Source organism: Larus michahellis, chromosome 8 (assembly GCF_964199755.1).
Source record: "Larus michahellis chromosome 8, bLarMic1.1, whole genome shotgun sequence".
NCBI lineage: Eukaryota > Metazoa > Chordata > Aves > Charadriiformes > Laridae > Larus > Larus michahellis.
Genome location: NC_133903.1, coordinates 45,669,727 through 45,689,348, shown reverse-complemented (window position 1 = coordinate 45,689,348; position 19,622 = coordinate 45,669,727). Strand labels below are relative to the sequence as shown.

Below are 19,622 nucleotides of genomic sequence, written 5' to 3'. Positions count from 1 at the left end.
TGTGGGATGCTGGATTCAGCTGCTGGGCACTGGATTTGGGCTGCAGGGTGGGGTGCGAGGCCACATGCAGCCAGGAGTGAGGGTGCTAGCGAGCAGCCCGGCGCCTGGCGCAGAGCAGCCATGCGCGGGTGCTGGGAGGGCGTGGGAGGACCCAAGCACCCGCTGGTTTCACTGCTGCCTTCCCCTTCCTGCTGTGGGTGCCTTGACTTTGGCTTTACTGCACTTGCAAAACGAAAGCAGTGTCGGGGAGTGAGCGTGCTGGTGTGGTCTCCCATCCTGCAGCCCAGCACCCTGGCGAGTTTGTGGCGGTGGGGCCTGTGGCCAGACGTCCCTTTGCTGCCACCACCTCCACCCCATCCGATGCCGAGGATTTCCTTAACCAGGCAGCAACGCACAGGGACAACGGGGATCTGTGGCAAGACAGGTGAGGGATGCTCCCCCAGTTGGCTGGAGCGCCGGGGCGGGGGGAGTCAGCCCTGGGACAGGGTGCAGGGCTGCAGAGGTGGAAAGGACCAAGGAGTACTCAATGGACCGTGCTGTTGGTGCACTTGGGGTGCCGGGCTCTGGGGCGCAAGGCCCCCACCGCACCCCTGCCACGCTCCCCAGAGACAGCCCGAGGCGCCGGTGTGCAGCATGCCCTGGGAGCTGGGAGAGATCCAGGGTGCAGGGCAGGGTGCCGGGGTTCAGACACCGGTCCCGGCATGTGAGAAGCCCAGCAGGATGGGGAGGGGAGGGGAGGCCTCGGCGAGGGGCCAGGCGAGGCGTGGCCCCCAGCACACCCGTCATGCTTTACTGGAAACATCTGGCCTGGGCTGCGGGGGCGTGCGCTGGCTGCACATGCATGTGCACACATGCATGCGGGTACGGGGCCGCACACATGCACATACGTCTTTGTGTGTGTCTGTGTATCAGTAGGTGCAACCACACCTGTGTACACTCATGTTCACGTGTGCGCATGTACCCACACACGTACAGACACACACAGAGTGCACACACATGTAGATTCCCACATACGTGTGTATGTATATAGATACAGACATGTACACTTATGTGTGTACGCACACGTACACGCACACGTAAATACACAGCTACATGTGCACAGCTTTGCATGCATACACGTGTGTACGTGTGCCAGCAGTCACACCGGCTGCAGCATGCACATGCATGGACACACAGGTGTGTGCACATGGACCCACACATGTGCAATAGACACGCACGCGTGCACACATGCACACACACATGTACAACAGTCACACTAACCGTACGCATCCTGGCCGGAGCCTACGAGCATCCCCCTGCCCAGGTTTGCCATGGTGCTGTGTCCTGGCGGTGTGAGCCTGTGTGTACAGCTGTGTGCGGCTGTTCCTCTGTGTGTGCTCGTGGGTGTGAAAACACCTGTGTGCAGATGCGTGTGTGCCCTGTAGGAGCCTGTGTGTGCCCGTATGTCCCATGTACGTCCATGTGGGCCATGTGCCTGTGCAAGCCTGCATGTGCCCCTGCGTGTCCACATACCTGTGGGCCGATGTGGGCTGCGAGTGCCCATGCGTGCCAAGTATGCCGTGTGTGCGCCCCAAGTGTGCCAAGTGCATAGTGTCCCGGTGTGTGCCCGTGTATCCATGTGTGCCCATGTATCCATGTGTGCCACATGTGCTTGTGCACGCCCCGTGTGCGCAGCGTGCCCGTGTGTGCCCATGTGCGTGCCCTGTGTACCACGCGTGCCCACGTGTACCGTGTGCCCCCCCACACACCCCGCCGGTGCCCGCCGGTGCCCGGCGCCCCCGGTGCGGGTGCGGGTACCGGAGAGGGGCGCTGGGGAGCGCGGCGGCGCGGGGGGCGGAGCGCGGCGGCGGGGGCGAGAGGCGGCGCCAGCCCCCACCGACCTCCAAACTTTCATTAACTCGGCACCACCGGCGGCGGCGGCTCCGGGCCTGGCACAGCACCGGCACCGATACCAGCAGCGGGTCGGGCGCGGCGCCCCTGCGGGCCGACTCGGCGCGGCGCCAGGGGCCGGGTGGCGGCATGGGCACGGTAAGGGGCACGCATCTCCGCCGGCACCGGGTGCCCGGCTCGGCCGGCAGCCGCGGGAGCACCGGGGCGGTGAGTGGGGGGGAGAGCTGCCGGGGAGGGGGGCGGCGAGGAGCTCCGGGGCGGCGGGGCCGGGGACATCGGGAGCGGCAGCGAGCGGGAGCGACACCGGGAACGGCACCGGGAACGGCACCGGGAGCGGCCCCCCGCCGAGACGGCGGCGGGAGCGGGATGCGGGGCGGTCTCGCATCTGTTGCTCTCCCGGCGCGGTCGGCGCGGTACCGGGGGAGCGCGGGGGCGCGGCGGGCAGAGCCGGGCCGCCCGCCGCTGCACCCGGGGGGGGCGCCGGGGACCGGGGCGGCCCGGCCCGGTGTCGGGGCGGGGGGGCTGGCGGTAATTTTCCACGGGCATGTGCCGGGGCGGGGCGGCGGAGCAGCCACCACGTGGCGGCTGATGTAACCGGGCCCCCCCCGCCGCCGTGCCGCACCGGGCGGCGGCGGGGGGGTGCCGGGCGGCGGGCGCGTCGCGGCGGGCGCTGCCCGCGGGGCCGCCGCCGGAGCCGCCTCTGGGAGGGAGGCCGGGGGGGGAAGGCAGGGCGTGGGTACCGGGCATCCCCGGCTGCAGCGGGCCCGGTGGATGCTGGCGGAGGAAATGGCCTCGCAGGTGGCAGAAGCTGCACCGGTGCCCTGGGCTGCTCGCCAGGCGGGAGGGGACAGGGACGGGGGGCTCCATCCTGCAGCTGGGCATCCGTGGCCTTCCCATGGGTGCTGTGGGCTGCCTCCCCCGCCGAGGTGTGGCACCCAGCTGGCTGCCCCCGTGGGTGCCCAGGTACCCCCACCTCCACAGTGCCAGCTCTCCCACCTTGAAGTACGAGCTGTCCCTGCTCCCTGAGCTGTCACGGCATCCTGCAGCCTCAGGAGAGCTGCCCAGTAGCACGAAGCATTGCATCCCATCCCATTCCTGCCTGGCTCTCCCAGGGGATGCTGACACCTCGGGCATCCCTGTATCCCTCCCATGCTGCTTCACGCCTGGCTGGGCGCTTGCCTCCTTGCCAGGCTGGGAGCCGAAGCCAGCAGCATTTACGCAGGCATGAAGCGCCTTATCAGTGCCTGGCAGACCCTGGGGGGAGTGGCGGGCCGTCCCCTTGGGCGCTCTCCCTTCCCAGAACACAGGACAAGTCCCAGGTCTGAATTCAGGGCCGCAGGGCGGGCAGCTTTTGGCTGGCTGTCGATAGGTGTACAGTGGGGAGGAGATCCGGCCACCGGCCTTGCACCTCCCACGTCTGAGAGGTCCCTGTGCCGTGCAAGGAGCCAGGCTTGTGGCAGTGATGACATCTCAGCTCCCCTTGGAAATGCAGCTGCTCCTGGGGAGGGGTTTGGCGGTGGGACTCAGTATCTGCTGGCAGCAGCCTGCCTGCGCTGGAGGGGCTGTGGCCGAGGTTGGGGGCTCGCCCCACATCCCTCGGCCTCCTGTCCTTTATCTCCACTGCCCATGCTCCCTCCCCACAGCTTCAGGGCCTTGTGCCCCTCTGCCAATCGTTCCAGACCCACAGCGCTCAGCTGGTGGTGGTGGTAGGGGACCCTTGGTGAGGGGGGCAGGGGTCCTTCCCCGGCCAGCAAGGGCACTCAGTGTTGGGTGTGCGATCCGCAAACACTGGTGTTGTCGCACGGACAAGCAAACTGGTGTTTTGCAAGAGCGGCTGTCCCTCTCAGTGGGGTCAGGCCCCGCTGCTCCCATGGGGCCCCCAGCAGCCCCAGGATGGGGCAGGGGTAAGGGCAGGGGAGGCAGCTGCCTGCACCCATGCCCTGTCCGGCAGCACCTGGCGCCTGGCAGAGCCCAGTGGCTCATCCCCTGCCTGCGCTGCACGTGCACGCGATGCACCGGGGCAGAAGGCAATCGTTTCCCATCTGTGTCCTGCGCGGCAGCTGAGCCCTGAGCTGGCCCTGCTCAGTGCCCAGTCCCGGTGCTGCCGTGTGCCGCAGCCACTTCGGCTCCCGCTCTTGCTGGGGGAGCGCTCAGGGGGCCCCTGCTCCTGCCCGCAGCCCCCGACGCCCACCCGCCGGGAGGCCGGCAGCCAGCTGCCCGCAAGGTCGTCTGTCCACACCGGGTAAATCTTTAACTGCTTCTTGGGAAACACCTGGGGGCTGCCGCTCGTGTGGGTGCCAGGGGGGTTCGGAGGTGCCGGAGGGGGTGGGAGCCAGCAGGAAGAGACCCTGCCACCAGCCCACTTGGCCCCGGGCCCTGCATCCCCCACCAGCCCTGCTCCCGTGTGCCTTGCGGGCAGGTACGGGGGAGCGACGCGCCTGGCACAGCCCCCCAATTCCTGGAGGGAGGGGGAGGCCCGGGGCGGGGATGTGCCCACCCCTCCAGTCACGACTCTCTTGGTGTCTCTCTCCCCTGTGCCCAGCTTGCTCTGACGGTGGATTGAAGCGCGTTGGTGCTGGTGCCGCGGCCAGCGCAACGGAGAGCGGGCAGGCAAGGAACCCGGCGGCGGGCAGCCGACACCGCGCTCCAGCCTCCAGGGATGGCCGATAAGTGCAGCGAGGGGCTGCTGGTAAGTGCCGGGCCATAGGGAGCGGGCTGGCGTGGGCATCTGCCGTGGATACCTGGAGCACCCCGTGCAGGGAGCAGGACACCGGGGCTCCTGTAAGGCTTGATGTTTCCCAGGACCCCTGGCTGGGGTTGTGCCACCCCGGTGCTCCCCCAGCATGGTGACAATGGGGCAGACGCTGGCTGCCACTTGCCCTGAGCCCATCTGAGCCTGTGAGGCTCCCTGGGTGCGGTGTCTTGCCATGCCTGGAGATGCTATCGCCTGTCTGAGGCGCTCTCCCCAGCCTTATCGCCCGCCCCAGCTCTCCATGAGGGCGGCAAAGGCCGTAAAGCTCCGGCAGGGTGGCTCCTCCGCCTGCTCTCCGCAAAGGGCGCAGGTCCCCGTCCGTGCTGGGTGCCCCCAGAGGGCATGGTGTGGGGCTGCTTCCCTTCCACCTCCACCCGGTGGTCTGTCCTGGGCTGGGCTGGTAGGATGGTGCGCAGGCAGAGTCAGGTTTTTCCAGGCACCAATGCGGTGCCCGACCCTCCATCCTCGCAAGTGGTGTGTCGCAGGATGCTGTGCGCTGCCCTGCACCAGGGATGGCTTCGGTGCCCTGGGTGGATGTGGGACGTGCCTGGCATGTGTCCTCTTTGGAGGGCTGCGGTGGCCCCATGCTTGCGGTGGCTCTGCTGTGCCAGACCTTGCAGCGAGCGGTTTGGGAGCCCTGAGCTTGGATTCCCATTCCAAGCTGCTGTGCTGCGCTGGGCAGGTGAGCCCAGGGTGGGCTTAGCTCTTCCCTTTTTCCCGATGGATGGGAGCTGAATGCTGGGGCCAACATGATTGCCGGGCCCTCCCCTTCCCGGGGGGCTTCCCGAAATAGCTGCATGCTCTAGCCAGAGGGCCTGAAGCCAGGACTTCCCTGGGAAGCTGAGAGCCAGGGGAACGGCGTGCTTCCAGTGCACTCGCATGCATGCGTCTCCTCTGCTAGCGTGTCCCAGCGTGGCCCTGCCGGCTGTGCCTGCAGCGCGGACCCCAGCGCCCATCCCGCTCACAGCGGGCAGCGTGGAAGGTTCAGGGCGGACCGTGGGATGGGAAGGCGAATTTCTCCAGGAGAAGCCCTTGGCTGGGAACAGGGATGTATCCAGACTCGATCGGGGGTCTGTCACAGGCTCCTGCACATGCAGGGCACTTGCCGTTGTTCTGTGCTTGCTGCTGCGTCCTTGCCCTGGCTGGAGCAGCTGCCATTGCGCCGGGGCAAGGGCTGAGCCTGGCACCTGCGTCAGGGAGCCAGGTGTGGGAGCGCCCACCCGCTCCCAGTCAATCTTTAACTCGCTTCTCGGAAGAACCTGACCAGCCCACCCCAGAACTAGGGCATGCAGAGAGGTGGGGAAGAGTGGGAGACCATTGGGTCTGGCAAGCGCTGTGCTGGCCACCCTGGCTCGCAGCCCTCTGCCCAGAACTCCCCTGTTTGCAGGGCTGAGAGGACACCCATGCATGGGGGTGCTGGTGCAGGGGCTGCGGGAGGAAGGCAGGTCCCCGTGAGAGCATCCATGCTCCCGGAGCATCCCCGTGCTGTACTAGCTGTGAGAGTCTCGGGAAGAGCTGCGGTGGGACGGGCACTGGCTGCTGAGCTGCCTGGGTCACTGGGGAAGGGAGCTAATCTCCTTGGCCAGCCTCCAGGGCGCTGCCAGTCGCTTGTCCCTGCCTGTCCTCTCATCCCTGCCTGCAGGTGCAGATCCTGCCGCCGCAGCTCCTAGCTCGGCTGGGATCCCACAGCACAGCCCCTGCCCAGGGGGGTGTGTGCAGCCCCAGCAGCGGGTGGGTTTGCACTGGGGCCTGGGGTGGCCCACTGTGCCCAGCCTGGGGAGGGACAGGGGTGGTGGAGGCAGCAGCTGGGCGATCTGCAGCCATGCCTCTGTTTCCCCACCTGTGAGCTAGGGCCTGCGCCCTCCCATCAGTTCCAGGGTGACAAGGGTGCCGTGTCCTGCTTTTGCAGGCCCCGCATTTTGTGGACGCCCCATGGGAGCTCTGCATGCTGACTCCAAAATTGCAGGCAGGAGGGTGCGCGGTGCCCCCCTCCACCCCTCCCAAACCCTGCAGAGGCCGTGGCACCAGGTGCCCAGCGGGGCACTGGGGTGCAGGGCAGCTCCAGGGGCTGGATCAGGCCCTGTGTGGCCAGGCAGGGGGGTCCCCTTGGGGCCGCAGGGGAGCAGGGAGGGTCTGACAGCCTTTCCCTCTCTGGCATTTAAGGACATTTCGTTTTGTCCTCCTCAGTGCGCTTTGTTCAGGCTCCAGCAGTGCCAGCGGCTCCTGACTCCCAGGGCTGCCTTGCTGGCACGGCCGGGCAGCCTTCCGCTGCGCGGTGCCTGGCCCAGGTGGGCTCCTGCCATCTCCCCAGCCCACCCCAGGTGGACAGCAAGGTGCTGCTCCCACCACGCTGCCAGGGGTTAAGGGCTGGGGGGTCCCTGCCTGTCCCAGACACCCCCAGCGGTGCAGTGCCGCCAGCCAGTGGCTGCAGGCAGGGGGGCCAGCGGAGCTGCGGAAGTGGCTCTTGGCTGCAGGAGCCCTTCCCGGAATACCAAGGGGCAGCGATGGGGGCGGGAGGGGGGTGCAGCGGGGGATTTTTCTGCCTGAACGCCCTGGGAGAATCGTGTCTGCCCCAGGAGAATAAGGCCAGAGAAAGGCAGCCCTGTCGGGAAGCGCCCGGCTAGGGAATGGTGGCACCGGGGCAGGTCCCTGGACATTGTCCCTACAGCCCTGCTTGGGGATGGGGTGACGGGGCTGGGAGACCCACGGCCATCCCCAATGTGGCCAGCGCCCCTGCCTCACTGGGGCGGCCCCAACACCACCAGCCAGCCGAGGTAGGGACTGGGGTAGCAGGGAAGGTCAGGGTCCAGTTGCAGGCCCTTTGTTTTCAGCAGCATGTCCCCGTGGGGCTGGTAGTCCCCTCTGCCCGCTGGCCTGGCTGGTGGAGGACCAGCACTGCACTCCCATGGGCTGGTGCAGGGCCCGGCATCCCCGGGATGGGGCAGTGGGTCCCACTGTGCCATGCTCAGGCTGTTGCAGTGGACATGGGGGCCAGCGTGCCCATGGCAGGATGTCTGGTGGTGGCACGCAGGTGGCCCACGCAAGGTGGTGCATCTGGGGCATGGAGGGATGCTGGTGTCGGCATGTTGTGGGGTGTAGGGGCACGGGAAGTGCCTGGCTGCGTGTGGGGCAGGGCTGGTGTCACTGGGGCTGGCACAGCATGGGGTGGCTCTGGGCTGGCACATGTCCCATGGGGCACAGTTGGGTGCTGCCATCCCATGGATGGGGCATGTCCCAAGCTACCGGGTGGCCAGTGCAGGAGCGGACAGGGACAGGCACTGGGTGCTGGTGTGCGGGGGGCTGAGCACCCGCCCTGCACACGTGTGCTGTTCACGTGCGCGCCCGCCGCTGCCCGGACCCCAGATGGTTGCCCGAAAGCGCCGGCCCGTCCCCCCGCCCTTGGTGCGCCATCACGCCTCAGTGGCGCCTTGGCCATGCTCCCCAGCCAGGGCACAGGGCTGGAAGCAGCTGGGGCACCCCGAGCCTGGCTGGAGGGCACCCCATGCCCGCCCTCCCGCGGGACACGGCACCACACCAGGGTGCCACCCACACTGGCGAGGGGATGAATGGGGAGGCTGCGGGGTGCCCGGAGGGTCGTGGCACAGCCCTCCTGCTAGCCAGATGGTCCCCCGGGGGGGCAGTGACCTTGCAAGGGTTGCCATGGAGACCCCATGATGTCGCCAGCAGCATGACGTCAGAGTGAAGTAGTGTGGCACCAGGCTTGGCAGGCTTGTCCCTGTCCCCCCGCAGGGCCATGCCCGGTCCCCGCAGCCCTCTAGTCCCAGGGGTTGGGGTCGGCTGTGTAGGGCTGGGCGGCTGCGTGGGTGATGGGCGTAGGGGCTGGAACACATGTGTGGGGCTGGGGGCATTGGGGCGTGGGAACTGGGGGGCTCTGAGGGGACGTGGCCCTCTACCATGCTCCAAACGCAGGCTCCCGCCACAGCTGGATGGGCAGCGATGCCCGCAGGGAGGGCAGAGCTGCCCGCCGGAGCGTGCGGGGCTGTGAGCAGCTGGACCCCGCTAATAAGGCCTCATTAAGCCGGATGGGGCTCAGCCTGCTGCGAAGCGTGCCCTGCCTGCGCCTGCTATGGGGGGGATGCCGGACTCGTGGTGCCATGGCTCGTGGGGGGGGCGGAAACTGAGGCACGGGGGTTCCCCGTGGTGTGGGGCAGGCAGGGATGGTGCCGGGACAGGCATCATGGTAGGGCACCAGTGTCACGGTGGGGCGGGCAGCGAGGGGCCGAGCCTGGCCAGGAGGCGAGCGGGGAGCGGTGCCAAGCGCCGGAGGCAGCGGGCGGGGGGAGGCGGGCGGGTGGCTGCTGCGCTGGAGTCTGAGGTGCCAATGAAGCCGGGGACTCGCCGAGCTGGCCAGCCTGGCCCCCCAGATGGCAGCCGCAGGCAGACGAGCCCCTCCAGGCCCCCTCAGCAGGTCAGTGGAGAGGTGAGAGCAGGATCTGGGGGGCAGAACTGGGGGCTGGGATGGATGGCAGCCATGCCAGTGCTGTCCCCCCACCGCCATGGGTCTCCAAGTCCCTTTGTGCTGGCTCTGGGGTGATGGCTCTGGGGGACTGAGGCGCAACTGCAGCTCTGTGCTGTGGGACGCTGGGGAGACACCCTCGAGCCCCACAGCCAGGGACATGGGGTGCCTTGGGGGAGGGAGTGCACAGCTTGGCACCAAGCACCTCCGTGACCTCAGCTGTATTGGGAGCAAGAAGAGATTGCCTGACAATTGTGTATTCGTTAACTCTGGAACCTACCAATTGCAAGAAGGGTGCACAGCACCCCTTTGCCTTGCTTAGTGCTGCAGGGGAAATCTAGCAAAGATCCTTCCCTTTCTCCCCCCACCATTTCATGGGCATCAGCAAGCAATGCCCCATGGTACCCCTGGGCTGGGTTGGTGCTGCTGTGGGTGGTTGGCAGAGCATGCCCAGGGCTCTCAGTGGGGCTGGGCAGCATGGGGGGGTGGTCAGGCTTGTGTAAGCACTGGGATGGGGGTGTCCTGCTATTTGGACATCGCTCTCGGCACTGCATCACCCTGGCTCTGGGAGTGCCCCCGTGCCTGTGCCCATTCTGGCACCCACGGCTGATGCTGCCACAGCCCAGGCTGTGCCAGGTGCCTGTGCCCCCATGCCATGCCTCTGCCATGCCAGGGCAGGCGTGAACGTGGGGCTCGGCAGGGCAGGGATGGCTGGGATGTGCTGGTGGGGCTGGCAGAGCCGGGACAGGCAGGCTGGGAGGGCACGGCAGCCTCTGGTGCAGGGCTGGCACTTGTGGGTTCGTTACCCCATGTGCCAGGGACAAGGAGTGCAGGGGCTGACTCTAGGGGCACCCACCCCACCACAGCACCCAGGATCCATGGACAGCCAGTGGGGGCACCCAGCACACCCCTCTCCAAGTCACCCCATCCCTAGGGACCCCTCTCCAAGTCACTTCATCCCTCCATCCCTAGGGAACCCCGCCCCAGGTGGGGGTTCCCCTGCCCCAGGCATCCTGCACCCCACTTCCCTGCCCTGGAAGAATGGCGAGTTTGGCAAACAATGTAATTAGCATCTATTTATACCTTCCATTGCATCCCCCCCAACACTGGCCCTTGCCCAGCCGCGACTGCGTTAACCGTCACCATGGTGAAGAGCGATGACATCAGGCTGATGACATCAGGGGCTGGTTGGTACCCTGTGTTGGCATTGCAGGAACAGCCCAGGGCCAGGGCAGGAATTGGGGGTCCCCCCAGGTTCAAGGGAGGCTGATGCCCCATGGGGCACTTCTGCTGGGCTGAAATGCCCCCATGGGGGGCAGTTTGAGTGGGGGGGAAAAGTGGAGGAGACCATGCTGGAGATGCCTCCCATGGGGACATCCCCTCCCAGTGTCACCGCTGCCACTGCCGCGAGCTTCCCAGCCATAAATCAGGGCCCCTTCTGGAAGTGGGGGGCATCCGGGCACCCCAGCCAAGCTGTCATTGTGCAAGGCGACGCTGCTTAGCATGAGAAAGGCTCTGGTGCCAGGCGGCGTGATGGATGATGCCTGCTCTGCTGGGCTGGGGAAGCTTTAGCCGTGGGGGTGGGGGGGCGATCCTGGGGAAGGGGGAGGAAGGGTGCCTTGGGCACCCTGAACATCCCTGGGGACATTCAGGGTGCCCGAGGCATCCTTCCTCCCCCTCCCCAATGTTTTCACCCAAGGCAGGCATCTTTTGGGGCTACATGGAAGCACATGAATGGAAAATTTGGGATGTGGGAGCAGGACAACCCCCCCCCCCGCCCCCCCATATAGAGGCTGCATCCTTGCTGGGGGGCAGCTCCCCCTTTGCTGCCCAGCTCTGTCCCAGCCCAACGGCAGTGACGGCGGGTGGCGGGGGGGTGTGTGTCTCGTCTTCCTGGATGCCTGGGTTCCCTGTGCCCCCCTCCCTTTTACTGTGTGGGGTTGGGAGGGAGGTTAATGAGTGTAAAGGACGGGGTGACCTTCCCAGATTTGGGGAGAGGGGGGGTTGGAGCAAGCGGAGGGGTGAGCACGCAAGCGTGTGTGCACGTGTGCCTGCTTGTGCATGCATGGGCACACATGTGGCTGCCCCCTTATTGGGGACAAGTGCACTGAAGCCCCACGCTGCAGGAAAGGCGGGGGGGGCAGCAGAGGCCTCACGCTCTTGTTGCACTGGTGCCAGGCAGCTCTAAGCCGGGGTGCCCCATTGGGCATGGGGATGAAGCCATGCCGGGGTCACCTGAACAGGGGGGTGGCACTCTGGCTTTGGGACAGGGATGAGGTCCCCTTTGGGCACTGGCGCTCCAGGCTGAGCCAGGGCCATGCAGTGTCATCCCCCCCAGGACCCTCTGCCAGGGAGGCTGGAGTGCTGCCCCCCCCCCTCCTGCTGGCCGTGGTGCTCATTAGGAGCCTCGTTAGTGCGAGCAGCTTAATCGGAGGCTTCCCGATCCAATCAGCCTGCTCGAGCGGGCAGCGTGCCCCAGCATGGGGACAGTGCCAGTGTCCCCCACCACGCCGGGGACCCCTCAGCCCTGCTCCTGCTCAGCACCCCGCAATAAGAGCCTCCCCTGGGGGGGTCCCCCAGCACCTGGGGCTGCTGTGAGCTCATTTCTGATGGAGCCTTTGCTCGTGGGGTCTGGCATGGGCGCCCCGGTGGCATAGCTGGCATATTGCCCCTATAGCCCCTATAGCCTAGCCCAAAGCGCCCGCCGATTCCCCCCCCCATCGCCCCTCTCCCCCAGCCCTATGCCCTGGCAGCCCCCCCACATCCCCCGGCGCGTGCAGGCCCCGCTCGCAGCAGATGGCTTTGTTTGGCAGCGCGGTGCCGGAGTCGCCGGGCATCACGTCCCGGCTGTGCCGGCCCTAATCGAATGATACGGTTAGGTGCACCGCGCCTGCTGCCCGCGCCCCGCCGGCGTGAGCAGATCCGAAGCGACGGCTCCCATTTGTGGCCCACTCGCTGCCCACGTCAGCCATCACAGGGGGTGCATGGGGGGGTGGGGTGGTCAAGTGTAATGGGGGGAGCAGCGTGGGCACAGGGGTACCCGTGGGGGGAGACTGGCACCACAGAGCTCCGGCATCCTGCTAAGGCTGCCGGCACCCCGTATTGCTCCCGTAGGGTCATGGGTGCTGTGGACTGATCCCCACCCGCACCCCATGCACCCATTGCCTGGCCTCAGGTGGGGATGGGAGGGTTCGGGGCACCCGCGGTGCCCCAAAATGCCATCTGCCCTCAGCCCAACCTGCTGGAGCTCGGCAGCATCTGGGCAGGATATTAGTGCAAGCCGGGGGCCACGCTGGGACGGAGCCACGGGGTGATGGGTGCCATCTCGTTCGGGGGGTGACGGGTGCCTGTCCCTGTTGTTGTTGTTTTCCCTGGTGTGAGCTCGCATTGTGTGGCAGGCTGCACAATGCGCCCTTTCTTGCCCCTGGCCAGCCCCTCCCAGGTCCCCTGCGGTGAGGGACCACTGGGGCTGTCCCCGGGGGACCCACCTGCACGGGACGCCCCCCTGCACTGCCCCGAGCACTGTCCCCTTGCTGGGCACTGAGCCGGCAGCAGGATCCTGGCTACAGCGGAGTGCCTTTGGCGGGGGGGGGGGAGTCACCCAGCCCCCTGCCAGCTCTAATCACTGCACCCCAATCCCCACTGGGGGGGCCTGCTTCACCCTGGGGGTCCCACCATTCCCCCCTAGCCATGGGCAGTGGCCACCCAGCGGGGCCTCTCTTTTGCTGAGCACGGGGAGGGAGGGATTTGGGAACAGAGGCCCTTTTGTGCTCAGGCGCCCAGACCTGCTTTGTATGAGTTGCAGGCTCTTCCTCCGCTGCAGCCGGGCTCCAGGCAGAGCTATTCACTGGGGGGGCCACCACCGCTGCCCTCCCCCCTCCTTGGCACTGCCTGTGTGTGGCGGGGCAGAGTGGGGGGGGTGCTGGCATGGGGGAGGGATGGGGCAGGATACCGGAGACCACCCGGCCCCACTCAGCAGCCGTTGCCCCTCTGATGGGGCTGGCAGGGGGGTCCCCGGTTGACGTGCCCCATGGCATCTCTCCGCAGAACGGCGCCGTGCCTGGGGAGCGGGGCAAGCAGGACAAGAGCGTCAAGCGTGGCAACTGGGGCAACCAGATCGAGTTCGTGCTGACCAGCGTGGGCTACGCCGTGGGGCTGGGCAACGTCTGGCGCTTCCCATATCTCTGCTACCGCAATGGGGGAGGTGGGTGTTTGGGGGGGGGCCGGGGGAGCGGGGTGCCCCAGGGCAGGGGTGGCGGCATGCGCCTGGCCCCATGCAGTGCTTGCTGGACCCCCAGCAGGGGGGGGCACTGCTGTGCCCAGAGTCATTGCCCCCTCTCACCCTCTGGTTCCTACCCACCAGGTGCCTTCATGTTCCCCTACTTCATCATGCTGGTGTTTTGTGGCATCCCCCTCTTCTTCATGGAGCTCTCCTTTGGACAGTTCGCCAGCCAGGGCTGCCTTGGCGTCTGGAGGGTCAGCCCCATGTTCAAAGGTAAGGGGCTGCCCGTCCCCACCGGCACCCGTCAGCAATGGGGCACCCACCAGCACAGCCCCCCCTGCCACACGCACACCTCTGTCACGTTGCACAGCCCCATGCAGGCACCTGCGGCTCGCACGGCCCTACACGCCTTGCACACACAAGCCTTGCACACACGCTGCTGACCACGTTGCAGGGGTCCCCTGTGCGCACACCCGGCCCAGGCCACGCTGCCCTGCGCACACAGCCCGCCTGGCGTCCCCTGCACGCGTTACACATGTCCCTGCACACACGACGCATCCCCCGTGCGCACCCCAGCCCTGCACTGGCATCCGCTGCAGGCGTTAACACATGCATCCCTGCACACGCCACATGTGTCCCCCGTGCATCATCCTCGCAGAGGCCGCTCGGGTCCCCTGAACATGCTGCGGGTGTCCATGGCCCCTCTGGCTGTGGGCACACTCCTGCAGTCCTCTCCCTGCCCCATGGGCACCAGCCCTGCTCAGAGCTTGCCCTGCCATGGCTAGACCCGCTGCGGGTGCATCTCCTGGCACACCGGTGTGCTCCCGCGCTGCCAATTCCCCTGGCACATGCCTACATGCTGCCTGCTGGGTGATGCGCCCACACATCCTCAGCCTGGGTGCATGTCCCCGTGCTTGTGTGACCTCTGTCACCTGCCACCAGGTAGCTGCAGCCCTAAAGTCACGATGGCGGTGCAAGGCAAGACCCCCACCCAGTGGTTCTCCAGGGCTGCAGACCCCAAGGGTTTGCCTGCAGCCTGTGCATTGCCACATGTCCCAGGGGACCCTCAGTGCCACCGGGCTTGCTTGGAGGTAGGACCCCATGCAAGGTGGTGGACTGAGCCGTGGGGTGCTTCACCCCAGTGCCGTAGGCGGGCCCTGAGCCGCAGCATGGCTGCAAGGCTGCTGACAGCGCCGCGTGCCGCCCGCTCTCCCCGCACCACGCCGCGCCGTGCCCGCCCTGCGCCACACCATGCCGCTCACCCCTCCCCGGTGCTGTTCCCAGGCGTGGGCTACGGGATGATGGTGGTGTCCACGTACATCGGGATCTACTACAACGTGGTGATCTGTATTGCCTTCTACTACTTCTTTGTGTCCATGACGCGCGTGCTGCCCTGGACGTACTGCAGCAACGCCTGGAACACGCCCGACTGTGTGGGGGTGCTGGACGGGAACGTCTCCAGCCGCGCCGCCCTCAACCTCACCCGCTTCCTCAACACCACCCAGAAGCGCACCAGCCCCAGCGAGGAGTACTGGAGGTAGTGGGGACGGGGGACGGGGGACAGGGGAGGAGGTGGTGGTGTCGGGGCCCTGCTGACGCCGGCTGCCCCCTGCGCAGGAGGTATGTGCTGGACCTCTCGGATGACATCGGGAACCTGGGTGAAGTGAGGCTGCCCCTGCTGGGCTGCCTGGGCGTCTCCTGGGTCGTCGTCTTCCTCTGCCTCATCAAGGGCGTCAAGTCCTCGGGGAAGGTACCCGCTCCACGTTCTGGACCATAACCCCTCTCCTGGTCCATAGCCCCTGCCCCATACCATAACCACACCCCCTGTCTCAGGCCACATCCCCTTGTCTGTGGCCCCCACCCCCTGTCCCCAGCCCTGCCCTACTGAGATGCCGCCCCACAGGTGGTGTACTTCACGGCCACCTTCCCCTACGTGGTGCTCACCATCCTCTTCGTGCGCGGCATCACGCTGGAGGGGGCCCTCACTGGTATCATGTACTACCTGACACCTCAGTGGGACAAGATCCTTGACGCCAAGGTGAGCAGGGACGAGGGGTGGTGGGTGGCCAGGAGAGGGAGGAGGACTGGGGGACACAGCACTGACCACCTCACTGTCACAGGTGTGGGGTGATGCAGCCTCACAGATCTTCTACTCACTGGGCTGTGCCTGGGGTGGGCTCATCACCATGGCCTCCTACAACAAGTTCCACAACAACTGCTACCGGTGAGTGCCCGGCCACGGCCACCAGCCCCGCTGCTGTCCTCCAGCCCTACCACCAACCCTGACCACTCTCCCCACAGGGACAGCATCATCATCAGCATCACCAACTGCGCCACCAGTGTCTACGCTGGCTTCGTCATCTTCTCCATCCTGGGCTTCATGGCCAACCACTTGGGCGTGGACGTCTCCAAGGTGGCTGACCACGGCCCTGGCCTGGCCTTCGTCGCTTACCCTGAGGCCCTCACCCTGCTTCCCATCTCGCCCCTCTGGTCCATCCTCTTCTTCTTCATGCTCATCCTTCTGGGACTGGGCACACAGGTAGGTCATGATGGGGCACTGTGGTGGGGCTAGCAAGTTGGGTTGGAGTGGCAGGGTGGCATGGTGGGGACAAGGTGGTGGTCTGAGCTGACATGCTGCCCTTTCCACCCCATGTACAGTTCTGCTTGCTGGAGACCCTGGTCACGGCCATTGTGGACGAGGTGGGCAACGAGTGGATCATCCGCAGGAAGACCTTCGTGACGCTGGGGGTGGCCGTGGTGGGCTTCCTGCTGGGTGTCCCACTCACCACACAGGTAGATGACCGCAGGACTGTGGTGACGGGGTGCCATTGCCATGGCGACCTTGTGCTGACACCATCAGCCACGTCTATATTGTTGCCATGACCACCCTGGTGGCGGTGACACTCAGGGCTTGGTGTTGCCATGCCAACACTGGTAATAGTATCCAGACTAAGCATTGCTATGGCAACACTGGCGATGGCATCGGGTGTTGCCATGCCGACCATGGTGGTGGTATCCAGGCTGTGTGTTGCCATGCTGGCCCTGGCAGCACGGCTGTGCTGGTGCCCTGACAACGCAGTGGTACCGCTGGGGCAGCCATGCCAATGGATCCTTCTTGCAGGCGGGCATCTACTGGCTCCTGCTGATGGACAACTACGCCGCCAGCTTCTCCCTGGTCGTCATCTCCTGCATCATGTGCGTGGCCATCATGTACATCTATGGTAGGTGCAAACACCTGTGGCCAATCAGCCGGCAGGGCTGTCCCAGCCAACCAGTGGGGAAGAGGGTGTGCTAACTTCTGGCCAATCAGCGTTTTGCTGTGTGCTAACTGGCTGAGGAGTGCAAAGCCTTTGGCCAATCAGGGCACCCATGACCCAAAGGAGCCTGGTGGGTCCCACCACCCGGGGTCTGGAGCTGGGCAGGGATGGGAAGGGGCTTGGGGTCCCATAGGGGCCCCAGCTCAGTCGCACGGGGGCTGATGGCCACTTGTCCCTGCAGGGCACCGCAGCTACTTCAAGGATATTGAGATGATGCTGGGCTTCCCACCCCCGCTCTTCTTCCAGATCTGCTGGCGCTTCATCTCACCCGCCATCATCTTTGTGAGCATCGTGACTATGTGGCACGGGGCCATAGAAGGATAGGGGGCCGGGAGCCCTCCTGGGCCCGGCACTTGCCCACCCTCGGGAAGGGGGTGCTGGGCTGTGGTGGGCAGCAGGGATGGGGCAGAGTGGGGCAGTTGGGGGGTTGCAGAGCAGGCTGGCTGCTCTCCACTGGCTGATCCTGCCTGTCCCTCCCCAGTTCATCCTGGTCTTCACAGTGATCCAGTACCGGCCCATCTCCTACAACGACTACATCTACCCCACCTGGGCCATCAGCATCGGCTTCCTCATGGCGCTCTCCTCCGTCATCTGCATCCCCATCTACGCCATCTACAAAGTGTGCCGCTCCGAGGGGGACACGCTGCTGGAGGTGGGTGGCCAGGAGCTAGACCCCCCCCCTGCCTTGTCCAAATCCCACCTGGGGCTGCCTGCAAGGCTGTCCCCCATCCCACTGGAGCTGTCAGCGTCCACAGCGCCTGTGTGCGGGCAGCATCCGTGGGGCACCCCATCTCCGGCCACCCCTGGGAGTCGCTGGCATGCTGGGGGAGGCTGGGGCAGGGGAGCACGGTGTGTGCTGACCTTGTCCCCATCCTCTCCCTTTCTCTCTAGCGTTTGAAAAATGCAACCAAGGCAAGCAAGGACTGGGGCCCGGCGCTGCCAGAGCACCGCAGCGGGCGCTACGCCCCGGCGTTCAGCCCCTCCACTGAGTCCCACCTGGAGGTGCAGCCCCTGCAGCCGGAGAAGGGCCGGAGCGAGGCGGCGGCTGCCTCCCCCGTGCAGGGCAGCAACGGCTCAGCCCACAGCCAGGACTCCAGACTGTGACCCCCCGCCGTCCCCACACCCCCTCTAACCCCTCCCGCGCGGTGACACTTTTGCACCTTCCGCTGGCGGAGCCTGGCTCCGGGCTGCACCGGACCGCGGGGGGCTCTCAGCGCCCGTCCCCGAGACCCCCCCACCTCCTTGCCGGTTAACCCCCCCCCCGCCCCCCCCCCCCCCCCCGTGGCGTTCGTTAACCCTCGTGTTTACGGTAACCTTTGTGCGCGACGCTGGGACAAGAGAGGAGGGGGCACAGCCCCGGGAGGGCCGGGAGCCAGAGGCACTTTGCAGGGGCCCTGACCCAGGGGGGATGCACAGGATGGAGGGGGAGCGGGATGCCCCCCAGCCCCCCCGCAGCCGGGCAGCCTGCCCCGCCGTGGGGCACCCTCCTGACCTACCCATGGAGATGGCGTGGGGTATCCCCCATGGGAGGATACCTGTGGGGACCAGGGCTGGGGTTCACAGGGACTGCCCGTAGCACACATCCCCCCACCACACAACCCCCCCCCCCCAAGCTGTGTGTGCACAGGGCCATCATGGTGGAGGTTGGCACTGTAGGGACCCCTGACCCGGCTGGGCACCCACTGTGGCTCAGAGCCTGCAGGGTCCCACGGGTGGCTGTGCCCAGGGACAGTGCCAGGCACTGGTCCAGCACAGGGAGACGGGGGGGCAAGCACGCTGCCTGCACGGGCAGCAGGATCTCACAGCACAAGACACAAGCACTTAGAGCACACGCGTGCGTGTCCCTCACAGACACGGTACAGGCACACACGGGCACGCACATATGCATGCTACCCCAGGGCTGTGCAGGCGGCGGGCTGGTATGGCCCCCCCCTCCCCACCCCCCCCATGCAGCACTGCAACTCCCCCACCCCCACCCTGCTGCCCCATCGAGGGGCTGTAGTTGCCCACCTGGGTGGCCAGGCACTGCCCGCAAAGCCGGGCACAGCCATAAGCAGCGTGGGCACAGCCCAGCACTGCTGCCTGCCCTGCAGCGGGGCAGGAGGCTGGGGAGCACTTAAGCCTGGCCAAGGGGTGATGGGGGCGGGGGGGGGAGGGCCGGGGGGAGCCTTCCATGGTGCTAAGGGGGAGCAGGATGGACCAGCCCCCCCAGCTGCTACTAGTGAGAGGTACCAGTGGAGACACAGAGGGCTGCACCAGCCCGCTTGCTCTGAGCCATCTGGGGACACTTGGTTCCCAACCAGTATTAGTGGAGCAGGATGCACTGGGTCTTAAATCTGTCTTCCAGCTCCAGCCAACGGGCTGGAGCTCTTGATTTGGGGTGGATGGGGTGGGACCCTTCCCATCCCGCTGCTCCCCTCCCAGCCAGTGCCCTGTGCTCCCCATGCCGCAGCCCCGAGGTTGGCACAGGGACATGGCACGGCTTGGCACGGTGGCGGCAGGCGGTGGGTGCTGAGCCCCGGCAGGACGTTCCAGCTCCCCCGTCCCGAGCCCCCTGCCGTGTCGCGGCGAGGGGGCGCAGGTTCCCGCATGGTGCCCGTGCCCTGCCCCACGTGTCACGCCGCTACTCTTCACCTCTAATTGTTAGCAATAACGCGCGCGTCCCTGGGCAGCGCTGCCTGTGCCAGTGTCTCTCCCGGTGTAGAGTTCTAAAGTATCCTAGATTTTAATGAGATTTATATTCCTGAGGCCGTGTCCTGTTGTGCCCTTCTTTGGGGACCCTGGGGAGGGAAGGAGGGGTTTGGAGACCATGTCCCATGGATGCAGCCCTTTTCCACTTGGATGTCCAGCACTGGCACTGAGCAGCCAGGTTGGGCGATGGGGAACACTCCCTTGCCCCAGTCATACCTACAAATCCAGTTGGAGCTACAGGGATTTGTCCTTGCTAGGGGAGACCGTTGTCCC

At 66.3% G+C, this 19,622-nt stretch overlaps 1 protein-coding gene across 4 annotated transcripts; it reads left to right on the top strand.

Annotated features, from left to right (window-relative positions):
* Positions 1-406: 406 nt before the first annotated feature.
* SLC6A9 (solute carrier family 6 member 9) lies at positions 407-19,405 on the top strand. 4 transcript variants are annotated; one of them, XM_074596733.1, is made up of 14 exons: positions 407-424; positions 4,433-4,579; positions 13,167-13,323; positions 13,483-13,614; positions 14,626-14,878; positions 14,959-15,091; positions 15,245-15,379; positions 15,462-15,565; positions 15,643-15,880; positions 16,000-16,134; positions 16,463-16,562; positions 16,840-16,940; positions 17,140-17,310; positions 17,550-19,405. In XM_074596733.1, exons 2-14 carry the CDS (start codon positions 4,550-4,552, stop codon positions 17,760-17,762), a joined length of 1,902 nt encoding a protein of 633 aa, XP_074452834.1. In that variant the 5' UTR covers positions 407-424; positions 4,433-4,549; the 3' UTR covers positions 17,763-19,405. The 4 variants fall into 4 exon arrangements, with proteins under 4 accessions (XP_074452834.1, XP_074452831.1, XP_074452833.1 ...); XM_074596730.1 differs by lacking the exon at positions 407-424 and adding an exon at positions 1,888-2,028; XM_074596732.1 differs by lacking the exon at positions 407-424 and adding an exon at positions 4,292-4,309.
* The last annotated feature ends 217 nt before the right edge of the window (positions 19,406-19,622 follow it).